Source organism: Passer montanus, unplaced genomic scaffold, assembly GCF_014805655.1.
Source record: "Passer montanus isolate IOZ18808 unplaced genomic scaffold, ASM1480565v1 scaffold105, whole genome shotgun sequence".
Taxonomy (NCBI): Eukaryota; Metazoa; Chordata; class Aves; order Passeriformes; family Passeridae; genus Passer; species Passer montanus.
In genome coordinates, this window is record NW_024357059.1 from 468,419 (window position 1) to 481,389 (window position 12,971).

A 12,971-nucleotide genomic window follows, 5' to 3' on the forward strand; every position below is an offset into this window, starting at 1 on the left:
GAGATTCTTTGAAAAAAAAATCTGTGTGCCATAGTGGCTGTTCAGTTTGCTGAGCTGTAACAGGCATCACTGACAGAGCACTCCAGGAGGCAGGGGAGAAAACCCACCTGTCAGCCACCCTGAGTGCTGGGTCCCTCCTTTTGCATTTCACTCTAGACCTAGTTCAGCAAAATATAACCAGAATACATCTGTTCTTGACTGTGTGAAGATTAATAAAAGAAGGACTCAATCATTCCTTTCAGGTAAAATGAAAATCTTGCCTTTTTTGACACAGCTTTAGTAAGATTACAGTTTGCTAGTCTTCTGGCAGAAGAAGAATGCAATACTTAAAGCAATTTTGATTAATCCTTGCCTCTGTTGTACATGTGCTTGACAGAACATCTAAATAATTCTCATGGTGGCAGTAAATTGAAATATTGATCTTGGGGAATTCTGTAAAGCTTGGAGTTGAAGGGCTAGGACTGTTCAGAGATGTAGCTTCAGCATGTAGTCTTAGACATTAAATGATGGGAATAGTTCTGAGTTATCTGTAAACAGCCATATTGTCATTACCGTGCAATTTTTGACATAATGTTCTGAAGTTCAGGAATACATTTATATTTGAAATCTCTTTTTAGCCCCCAAAATCTTGGATTGAAGAAGCCTTCAGTAAAAGAGAATGTGCCCACATTATTCCCAGCTCAAAAGAACCGCACAGGTAAAGTGAGGAAATTCTCTTCTTTTCTGTTACATTTAAAAAGAATCAGAATAATTTTATGGGCATTGGTTTGGCTTGGACAGTGTTTTTTAGTGTCTCAGCCAATGATTGCTGGTCTATGGGTTTTCATGGATCCCATTCCCAGTCTGTTTTATATGAAACTGTTTATTTGAATTATAAATTGACAGCAATTAACCTTGTTATGCTTCTTAGATTTGTTGTGTGTCAGTGTGGTGACAAAAACAAGTATGGTGTCCAATTAAGAGACGAAGTTACATGGAGTTACTGCTGCACCATTTTTCCCTTCCTCAGAAGGGAAAACTGCTGCTGATCACAATCTTCTGATACAGAAATTTCTGATCATACTGGTGTAGAGTATGAGAAGAATAAGGAAGAGATCAAATCCTCAACCTGTGCTTTGGGACCTGAGGAAGCAAACATAACTTGGCATTCTGTATTATGTATCTAGTGAATGGTGTGGCCATTCACTAGATACATAAAACAGATGATAAATTTGGGGATCACACTCTGAGAATGTAAACTTGTAATTTTGGTCATATGATTTTGAACACATGGATAGTGTAGCATATGTAAGATAGATAGCTCTACTATGAAACGCATCTCTGACATACAGCTCTGATTTGCAAAATGCCAAACAAATCACTGAAGTTATCCAGTATATTTTCCAGGGGTTAGTGGTAGAGATGACAGCCTGTTTCGTTGTTGATAAGAATTTTTTCACTGTTGAATTGATACTCTAAGAAGAAAGTAAAAACTGTCTTATTTTACAAAAGCATATATTAATTACTCACCTTTCATCACAGATGTCCTGCAGGATGCCAGGTGTGCCAGAATTTAATCAGGTAAGACTGCATAAAAATATATGGACTATTTTTATAGTGACCTAGTAATGCCTATTCCTAGTCAAGGAAGCAATGGCAAGAGAAATATCTTTCTTGTTTTATGATCAGAGCAGCATTTCTAGGGATGTGCTGAAGAATGCTTGGCATAAGTATAAGTAGAATAAATGGTGTGATAATATTTGATTTATTTGGATGAGAAAATTCTACCCAAATACCTTGTCTGCATGATTTTATTTTAATCTCCTCAGATTGATTGAAAGGCAGAAATGTGTCTTTAAATGAGGGTCAATTCCAGCTATACCCAAGATTATATGAAGTCTATAGAAACAGAGAACAGTGGCAATTATAGAAAGAAAAAAAAAATGAAGGGAGAAGAAAAAGGGTAAAAGAAATATCCCTATTATAGGTTTTTTGAAGATTTTTCATCTTCTCTGCAGTGAGGATTCTGAGTCCCTGCTTTTGGGAAGGGCAAACAGCAAAAAATTAATTACTTTGGTGCTTTTAAAATGGTGTTATTTTCTAGGGAAATTGTATTTTGTGACCTGTATTAAATAGTTGCTTTTAATCCAATATTTGTCATTCAGATGGTATTGCCAAACACATTTTGGTGCTGTATATTTATGATATACATTATCAGTTATTTGTTTTGTGTTAAAGGCATCTGATAGCTGAGGCAAAAACTGGTGACTGGCAAGCTGGTGTCAAGTAGTCCTATAATCTTTATATATCTTAATAATAATTATCTGCCTTTTCATTATGCTTTACATTTCATTTTGCTTCTGAGATTTACAAGAGTCATGTTTCACAAAGAGTAAATAAATTACTCCTGACATCAGATCACTGTAAAGGGCTGATATGCAGAATGGTGCTGGCATTGTAAGGCAGCAGATTTGTGTTTCTGTTCAGAAAGTGTGAGCTCCTTCTAAGAGAATGGTCTCATGTATATCTTGCTTTAGAGCAGAAGAATAGATATTCAAAGATTTTTGCAGGTCTTTCTGAGAGAAGAAATGCAGGGGTTGTTTTAATGCTTCCTGCTAACCTGCAGATACTCATCTGTGTATCACAACTAAAGTTAAATTTGCCTTCAAAATACAGTAGTTTAATTTCATGTCTGTCAAGACTTTACTGCAGTTCTGTGGTTCTCCCCCTCTCCCCACCTGAAAGTGACCATATTGTTAATGAGTCTGGGAGGATCAGTAGGACAAAAATTAACATATAGAAGTGGAAAACCAAAAGATGAGCTTTCACCAAAGCAGCCTCCTAGTCAAACACAGTTTAGCTGCATAAATGTGAATACAACACTAGGAAAGGGAGGAAGAGAAACAGGAAGTGTGCACTCCATTTCATGGATTTATTTTTTTCTTTCACCTTCTTTGTCAAGACTTCCTATATCTTTGTGTGTCTTTTATCTTGTAGTTGTTTCTCTCAGTTTTTGCTGAGCATTTTCATGCTGCTTAGTTTAATAGGATTCCAGTTTGTTGGTCTATGTTTGCAGAATGTGTGTGGGTGTCTAATGTACATTTCAGTCAGCCCTTACCTAGCAAGTACATTTTCCAAATATTAACAGTTCTTGTCTTCTTAAAGTATCCAGAGAGCTTTGTTCTAGGAGAATTTTTCTGTTCTTAACGAGGAGAAATAATGTCCTTATAATTGTTATGACTGGTTATATTGTATTTATTAGATCATCAATGAAACAGGTTTTGGGCCTCTTGAGTTCTGTAGTTTTCCACAACAGTCAAAAAATCATGTGGATATACTTGATGCCTACAATAATTTGACCTAATATTTTAGGCAAATAAAATCTCCTAATGATTTCTTTTGTAGAGAACTTCCAAGGTTTGCAAGCAGTTTGTGAATGGAAACAGTTTGTGAATGGGTTATGCAACTAATTTTTTAATTCTAAGTAGAATTACTCCATTTAGAAGTTGCTAATCAAATTTGAGTAACTTACCAGCACCTTTGCCCATGCTTCCATGGTGAGCTGAAATGGGTCTCTATTTACTCTTCTGTGCAGTACTTACAAAAATATCCCAGACAGGAGTTAGAATGGACTCACTATATGAGTATTCAGAAGTGAGGCATCCATTTCCTGCATCCTTATGCATCTGAGATGTTCTTGCAACTTGTCTATATATCTCACCTTTAAGGCATAAATTTTAGACACAGCTTCTAAATTGCTGCCTGGGTATTGTTGTCTGACTCCTGCAGTTACTTTTACTTCATTGTCAACCTTTTGGGTTTTCCCTTGTTTAAAGTGTGATTTTTCTAGCAGCCTGCTTTTATGTTACTGATGATGTTCCCACCTTCTCTGGTAGCTTGGTGAGCTTTTGAGGCAAAAAAGGCAAAGTCATTGCAAAGATGCTTTGTATCAATGCATATCCACATATCCATAGGATCACAGAGTAACTCAGACTGTCAGGGACATGGTCTCCAGTATGTTCTGCCAGGGAATCTGACAAGGATGCTTCACCCAGTTGTGTGAAACCTCCAAGGATGGAGATGGCTCACCCTCCCCAGGTCCTGAATTCACTGCTGGGTTGTCTTCCTGAAAAAAAGGCTGCTTCTTATTTTCAGCCTCAGACTCTGTGTTTCAGCTGTGCTGCTGCCTCTCACCCTTCTGCCGTGTCACCGAAGAGCATATCTACATCTTCTGCATTCCGTCCCATCAGTAGTGCTTGGGTGTGTTGTTGGAACCCCTGAAGCCATGTCTCATCCCAGCAGAACCATCCCCTGTCCAAAAGCCTCTTCTCAGAGACTAAGGGCTGAGACCCACCATCTGTCACCAGAATAGTCACTCTGCCCCAAAGCCTCTCCAGTTTGCTGGTGTCTCTTCTGCGTTGTGGACTGAATACAGAGGAAGTGGTACTGAGGCTGGGGCTTGGTGGCAAGCAGAGGGGACAGAACCTGCTGCTCCCATTCTCTGGGCCCATGTCCTGCTCACACCATCCCAAGTACCTGTGGCCCTCATTGCTGCCCAGGCACATGGATGACCCTGGCTCAGCCCACTGACACCCAGGACTGTGTCCCAGAGCTGCCCCACCCCTAGGGCTGCACACTCCCTCCATCCCCTTTTCCAGGTGGACAGGCTGAACAAGAGAGGCCCTGTACCCCCAGGAACCCTGCCCCACCACCCAGCCATGTCCTGACCTGCCAGCCTGGCATCCCTCCCACACTGCAATGTCACAGCCCAGCTACAAAAGCCTGGCTAGACCAAAAGCAGGTGCTGTCCTCTCATACCCATAATTATGTTGTGGAAGGTGATGAGGTGGGTGAGGCATTACTGACCCTTGGTAAATCCTTGCTTTCTGCTTCCTGTCACTGACTCCTCCTTCATGTGTCCAGAAGTGGGTTCCAGGAGGTCTCACTCCTTGATTTTAATTCAGACTTATGGCCAGATGGCTGGCCTTGTTCCACAGGGTGGCTTTTGCCTGTTTTTGAAGGCATGCATGACGTTTACCTGTCTCCAGTTATTGGGGACACCCTGATCTTCACAGCCTTGGAATCTGGCAGTATAAGGGCATCAGCCAGCTCCCTCAGCACCTTGAGGTTCAGCCTGACATGTGTGTGAAACATCATCTCCTGTGCTAAACATCATCTCAGCCTGCTAGTGCTACTCCACCTTGATCACTGTGTTCCAGAGTGTAGGAGACTTCTTTCTCCAGTTTGCTTTGTCAGAACATTGAATTAAACAAGAGTAATTTACCTAGGTTGAAAAATGGAGTGCCAACCTAATTTCAATTTCAACCTAAATTCATTTCTGGGTATCAAGAAGGACCTTACTAAAGCAGCTTGCCTCCTGTGTTTCCTTCCGGTTGTTTTGGGTTTGGTTTTGGTTGGTTTGTTAGTTGATTGGGTTGAAAAATCTGTTTCTTTGTCACCAGTTAGCTCTCACTCATCTCCACTTTTAGAATGCACATCTCCAGAGTCTTGCAGACGTTTGCATCTAACCTGTCCCTGAAGGAACAAATAGTACAGCTGAAGCCTGAGGCAGTTGCATTTGGGTTGTTTGAAGGATGTTTGATTTCTTAAAAGAGGAAAAGTGAAGAATTTATCTCCATTTCCTAGGGTATATTAACTTCTGAAACGCCTAAAGGAGACCTGGACTGTCAGCTGTCACTATAAATTACACTGAAGTTAATCCTGTAGAGGAGACTGAAGCCTGTTGAAGCCTGTGTGAGAGTAATGACTGAATTTGGAATCTGGGTTATTATTCCAGATGCAAATCTTTAATGCTAGCTGAGTTTCTGGTATCTTTCTGTCCTGTTTCTGACTAGGACAGGGTCAATTACTTGCAGAAGCCAACCAGAGGCCTGGCTAGGACCCAGAGGTTGTTCTCTACCATGTCAGGTCATTGCCAAGGCTTGCGGGGAAGGGAATCTCTTCTGGGGAGGAGGGGTCCCTTCTGGATCAAGGGAATGCTGTCTTGTCTATTGTCAGGGGTATTCCCTGTGACTTGTTAATTTTTTGTGCCCCTTGTCATCAGTTTGTTGTTGCTGTTCATTTCCTTATCTTGCTGCTGTTTCCAGCAAACTGTTCTTATCTCAACCCATGATCTTTACCTTTTGTGGGCTCCTTTCCAGCCCCAGCAGAGGGAAGGACAGGGGAAGGAGGAGGAGGAGTGGGGGAACAATGCCTGGTTTGACACGTTTCAGTGGGAACACCAAACTGGGGAATCACAAGGTTGGAAGAGACCTTCAAGATCATTGAGTCCAATCCAGCCTTTGGAGATGATTCCTGTCAAGTGTGAGAGAAAAGTACTTTTTCAAGGGTGAACTAGTAGTGCACCCAGGCAGGTGGGACACCATGGAGAAAGGTATCCAGTTCCTGGGAGAAGGAGTGTTCTGGAGGTAATTTCTAGGGATTCAAATAATGTGCAGTCCTTTGTAGATCCAGATGAGGTCGGGTGTGCACAATCCATGTGGCAGAAGTTTGTATGGAGCACATGATCATCGTACACCCACTCATTGGCATTGATGTCTGTGATAGGAGGAGAACAAACAGTGCTTCAGATAACTACAGGATTCCAGCAATATGAAGATGATTTTCTTATTTCCCGACCAACCTTGGCTGTGGAAAGAATGCCCAAGACTGCAGAAAGATTCAAAAGGCTTGGGTAAGGTAGAGAGGAAATGTCCCATGCCCCACCACTATGGACTTGTGTCTCTGCTATTGGGAGCAAGTGGATCCCTTCAAGAGAGAGGTTACCCATGATGAAGTAACCTGTGGTTTTTGTAGCATGACCATGGAGATGACATGTGGAAGTGGGATGGAAAATTCTCCTGAAGAATACTTTTGCCAACCAAAGTAAGGTCAACAGACCTGCCCAGGAAATTCAGTTAGGAATAAAATTCAATTTAGGACTAAAATGACAGGATGAATGTCGACAAATTCCAATGGGCGTGGTCAACATATTAGTAGCTGCGATCCCTATGAAAGCATAGGCTTTCATAGGTGGCTGGACTTTTGAATGATCTGTGTTTAGGATTACAGTCAGATTGAAAGTCCTCTTGTTCAAGTGACCCGGAAGGAGAATGATTTTAAGCGAGGTCTTGAACAACAAGCTTTTGAACAAATCACACTGGAGGCTGATCATGCAACAGCCCTTGGGCTGTCATGACAGGACAAGATGTGAAAATTTGCTCTGCATTGCAGGTGGGGAGAATGGTCCTTTCTGGAGTCTCTGGCAAAATGTACCTGGGGAGCCTCAAGGATGACCCCTGGGGTGCTGGAGTCAGGGATGTTCTTGGTTGAGGAACAGTACTCCCCAGTTCAGTGCCCTCACCAAGGGCACTCTCCAAAACCACACACCTCTCTCTCCCACTCCATCTTCCCCTCCCCCTTTCCACTGCAGTGGGGTGATGCTGAGAATTGGAGACACAAAAGGCAAAAGATCAAGGTTTGACATAAGAGCAATTTACTGGAAACAGCAATTTGATAAGAAAAAAGCAAACAGTAACAGCAACAATAAAAATATGTAAAATAATAAAAATAATAAATAAAGTGTAAATAAAAATAGAAAAGAATGATCATGCAAAAATTCACATGACCCCAGCAGGGCCAGCCTCACTGCTCTGTCCCTCTTGGGACTGGCACCACCTGAACCTGTCTCTGGCTTGAAACCAGCTCCCTCCACTACACATATTCAACCAGAAATAATCCCTTCTCCCCACAAGAGAGAGAGACATCCCGAACTCTGCCTCCAGCAGTGATGTGAGGTGCTAAAGAGTAACATCTGGGCCCTAGCCAAGCCCCATCGCAGCTAGTGCAAGGAACTAACCCTGTCCTGGAAAAAATCAGGACAGGGATACAAAGGAACTGAGGCCTGCCACACTCCAACTGAAAGAGACCCTGGCAGCTTATGAAGGGGTTTGAGCTGCTTCAGAAGCATTTGGCACCAAAGCACAGCTTCTCCTGGCACCCTGACTGCCATTGTTGCCTGGTTGTCCAAAGGGAAAGTCCCTGCCACATATCATGGCACTGATGCTTTATAGAGTAAGTGGAGTGTGCTGACGACACAGCGAGCTTGAACAGGAAACTCCAGTTACTCAGGAATCAGGGAACTGTTCCAAAGACAAAAATTTCGTATTTTTCTCAGAAGAGGACAAAGAGGATGTGACACATCCTGAGGAGGTTCCACCACATAGTCAGCTACAAGAAAATGAAAAGTGATACACTCTCTTCATTGATGCTTCCTGCTATATTGGAGGGAAACATCAAAAATGGAAAGCTGCTGTACTGGAGTCCTGTGTGGCAAGTTGCAGAAGCTATTGAGGGACAAGATGGATCAAGTCAGGTTGCAGAGCAGAAAGTCATCCAGCTGATTTTAGATATTGCTGAATGAGAGAAATGGCCAGCGCTGCACTTCTATATTGATTCATGAATGGTAGTAAATGCACTGCAGGGGTGGCTGGACCAATGGAAAAAGATAAATAGGCCGTCCAGAGGTAAACCCATGTGGGCTGCTGAGCTCTGGAAAGACACCGCTGCCTGTGCAGAGAAGCTGCTGTAAGAGCACGTTGTTGTGTAGATGCACACATCCCCAGGAGTTGGGCTGCTGAAGAGCATCACAGCAATGGACAGGTGGATTGGGCTGCCAAGATTAAAGTGTCTTGGGTGGACCTGGACTGGCAGCATAAGGGTGAGTTATTTCTGACTCACTGGGCCCGTGACACTCCAGGTCATCTGGGAAGAGATGCAGCAATACAGTTGGGCTTGTGAGTGAGGGGTGGATTTAACGATGGGCACTATTTCCCAAGTGATCTGAACTGTGAAACATGCAATGTGATCAAGCCAGGTGGGTAGAGCCCCTGTGGTATGAGGAATGATGGTTAAAATATAAATATGGAGTGGCCTGGCAGATGGATTCCACAGACCCCTGGTCCAGAGAGCATGGTATTGACTGGTATCAAGTTCCCTGGCATGCACCAGGCTCTGGGAAAGTTGAATGGAACAATGGACTGTTAAAACCACATCAAAACAATGGGTTGTAGGACCTTCAAACATTGGCATCTGCATTTAGGAAAGTTATTTGTTTGGCTAATACCAGAGACTCTGCCAATTGAATTCGCCTTGCCGAATCAAACCTTCATGTACTGTCGAAGGGGAGAAAAGGATAAAGTCTCTATGGTGCTTATGAGGAATATGTTTGGGAAGTCAGTTTGCTTTAGCCTGTCTCAAGCAAAGGCAAACCCGCCCACGGGAATGTTTTTATTCAATGACCTGGGTCTGCTTTGTGTATAATACAGAGGGACTGTGAAACAGGATGTGTGCCTGAAGGGGATTTGATTTTTCGTGAGAACAGTCTGAAATATTGAACTGTGTGTGTATTGTTGGTTTCTAAATGACACTGGCACTATGTGCCATAACTACCACAACAGTGAGTATGGACTGCTCCAGATACACGGCTCATGAGCTCATGATGCAGCTTGCAACCACCTGGCAGCACACCAGCCCTCCTGCTCTGGAAGACATCTAGGACAGAGAACCCACATGGACTCAATGAACTCTACAGATGTCTTGGAGGGAAGGCCATTGACTATGATACCTAAGCTTGTGTGTCTATATGTGTATATGTATACATATGTATAGACACACATGTATGTGTGTGTGTGTGTATATATATATATATATATATATGTATATAATTGAAAGTATGATTTGGTCATGAGATAGATGGTGTAGAAGAAGTGGTGAAAAATGTCCTCATTCCTGCCAGGACAGAGTTATTTTCTGTAGGAGGCAGGGGGGGATATGGCTAGGGTTTAGGGGTTATTCTCCACCACCTCATGTCACTGCTGGGAGTGAGGGATTCTTTCTTCCAGGGAGTATCACAGAATATGCTGAGATGGAAAGGACCCACAGTTATCACTAAGCCCTGATAGAGCTATTCCCAATAGTCATACCATGTGCTGAAAGGCTGGCATGGAGTGACAGAGGGAGTGGTTAGGTGTTGTCTATTGTTGAGGGGTTTTTGTGTGAAATACTAATTTCTTGTGCTGTTTGTTATTAGTATTGTTGCTGTTACTGTTTGATCTCTTGTCTCGTTGATGTTTGCAGTAAGTTGTTCTTATCTCATTCTGCAGTCTTTATCTTCTGTGTCTCCATTTCTTCTCTCCAGTGCACTGCAGGGAGAAGGGAAAGGAAAGGGGTGAGTGAGTGAACGGTGTGTGGTTTGGAGAGTCTCAGTGGGAGCATTAAACTGAAGAGTACCATACCCAAACCGTGACAATCTCTCTCAATCTCTCTTCAATCGATGTATTTTATATACACACTTTGCTGGCTTCCAAGGGTTAACATAAAGATCACCCTGAAATTCTCCTCCTGATTGTTGAGGATAACTCCTAGATCTTTCTTTAGTACTTAGAATAACCCGTATTAATACTCATAGCAAGCCTCAGTATCTTACAACGTTCCTCTGAATTGCAACAGGTCAGAACCTGCATTGCTCAGGTCAGAATTTCTGTATGGGGCTCTCAAACAGTTACAGAGCCACACAGAATCATAGCATGGTTTGGACTGGAAGGGACTTTTGAAGACTGTCTAGTTCAACCCCCCAACCCCCCCAAAGTGTTCCTCAGGTAGAGAACAAATTCTGTACCCAACTAAACTTAATGATATAATTCAATGTCACTTTGCTATTGCAATTTTTTCCAACACAGCTTATTTTTACTGCATTCCATGTGAGACAACTGCAGTATTTTTCTTTGCAGGAAGTTATTTATGCATAGATCCTAAAGTTGTATGCAAGTCAGTTCGATATAAAATAATTTCTGTATTTTTAATGTGAGGTGCTGCTGTGGACGGCTGATTGGAGAGCACCCAGGAATAGAATGCAGCTGGCCTGTTTGTCAGGCTGGCTTACAGAGCGATGGTGGAGAATGGTCAGTGCAAAAACACACAAAGATGAGTCCAACAGATGCATTTGGTACAATCAATTTTCAAGATGGAGACCACACGTACCATGCCAAGGTAATAGGTGCTGTGTTTATATGTCTGACTTGTTTTTGCAATTTCAGCATTAGAAAAGAAAGGCAAAAATTTGACTGGGTGCATATTGGATTGATTGTCTTAAGAGGGCAGGGGAATCTATGAGTAAACCATTTTAAAATGTGTGTATATTTTTATGTTAAACTTCACTGTGGTTAGGGATACACTGTCGGTATTGTTTACATGCATTTTTGTGCTATCATGTTAGGGTAGTATGACAGCTCTAATCCTTCACAAATCTGCAGGACATTAATGCTTAGAACTCTGTAATGTGTTCCAGTTTCTTCTCCTGCAGTATTTAAAAGATGTTTATTTTACCCACTATTTTCCTTTCCAGTATATTAGACTTTCTTATGACAGCAGTTTGGATCAGCTGCTGCACCTGATGGTTAAAGAATGGCAGATGGAATTGCCAAAACTAGTGATCTCTGTTCATGGAGGCATTCAAAATTTCAAGCTTCCCTCAAAGGTCAAACAGGTTTTCAGCAAAGGGCTGGTGAAGGCAGCTGAGTCTACAGGAGCATGGATAATTACAGAAGGCATCAACAGCGGTAGTGTAATTATTTTTCTTTGTCTCACTTTTCCTTTTGGTGTTTTCCCCCTGCATGACGGCATGTACATTTAGGTCAAAATAAAGTGAAATAATCTGAAAATTGGTGATATGTCAATACAAAATGAAGCAGTTTTTATACAAGGAGCTGTGCATAATTCAAAGAGTGGGATCATGTTGGTTTTCTGCTGACATGCATTCTGCATATTTTAATTAAAGAGCAAAGTACTGTACATGCAATAACAATAGCTATAACTTATTTGCAATAAATTTATCTGCTTCATTTAAATATTTGGGTTCTGTGGACTATGATTAGTATTTTTTAAACAATTTTCAAAGCTCAATTTAACTTGTGTTTTATAATTTATAAAGTTTTGAATCAGGATAATCCATTAATTAGCCTATTAGTAGCTGAAAATCCCCTTGGACTACTCTCAAAAACTCTGAGGGGTGAGTAAACTGTGAAGCTGGAAGTTTTACTTCTTTAGCTGTTATTCAGCCTGGTGATCTTACAGGAGAACTGTCCTGGGCATTTATGTAACTAATGAACTTTTATAGATGTGAAGAGCACCATTAGCAACATGTAAAAATATTATTTATTAGAAATATGTACTGAGTTTGAAGCAGTGATACATTACTCCTAAGCTGTGAAATGTACATCAAATACACAAGTTGGGTACAATGTTTTGGCTTTGAAACATAACTACAATACAAATTATGTGGTGTGAAAACTTCCTTGGTGTCCTGTAGCAGGTCTCTGAATATAGAACAAAAATTATAATTTGATTATCTGTCTAGGAGTGTCCAGGCATGTGGGGGATGCACTCAAAGGCCGCGCCTCACCACACCTGAGAAAGATCTGTGCTATTGGGATTCCTCCATGGGGTATCATTGAGAATCAGAGGGATCTCATTGGAAAAGATGTGAGTTGGATGCATCTAAATAACAAAAGCCTTCATGTTCGTGGGATGTTAGAGTTTTCTTGAATGCTTTATTTTCTTCTAGGTTAATTTCACTAGTTTGATCCTTTTATCACTATAATAGGGGCTTAGATTTTACTCAGCCACAGAATTTTGTGGCATGTTGAGGCACTGCATTTTGCTTTTAGTGTATAAATGACTAGCTTTAAAATTCTTCTCTTATAGGAAATTGCCATTCCTTTTTAAAGTTTTACAATTATGTGGGCAACTCTCTTGTAGTTGTAAATTGTTTTTCTAAATTGAGATTCAGAATGAACAGTCAGGTTAGCAGTGTACACAAATAAGCTATTAATATGTGTATTATTTTATTCCCAGTCTATTATATATTCACAAACTATGACTTTATGTGGGGGCATAATCTACTCAAGTGTCTAAAAGTACTTAAGTAGTAAGGT

The 12,971-nt window shown here is 41.4% G+C and overlaps 1 protein-coding gene across 6 annotated transcripts in view; it reads left to right on the forward strand.

Moving 5' to 3' along the window:
* Positions 1-12,971, forward strand: part of TRPM6 (transient receptor potential cation channel subfamily M member 6) — a 92,880-nt gene that overhangs the window by 19,262 nt on the left and 60,647 nt on the right. For all 6 annotated transcript variants that reach the window (XR_005628665.1, XR_005628666.1, XM_039719276.1 and 3 more), the window contains exons 3-7: positions 618-697; positions 1,522-1,560; positions 10,848-11,028; positions 11,384-11,597; positions 12,395-12,519. Coding sequence is in view for 4 of the 6 variants with exons in the window: in XM_039719276.1 (XP_039575210.1) it covers positions 618-697; positions 1,522-1,560; positions 10,848-11,028; positions 11,384-11,597; positions 12,395-12,519 (639 nt within the window). In the remaining 2 variants the exon portion in view is untranslated. The remainder of the gene's footprint in view (positions 1-617; positions 698-1,521; positions 1,561-10,847; positions 11,029-11,383; positions 11,598-12,394; positions 12,520-12,971) is intronic.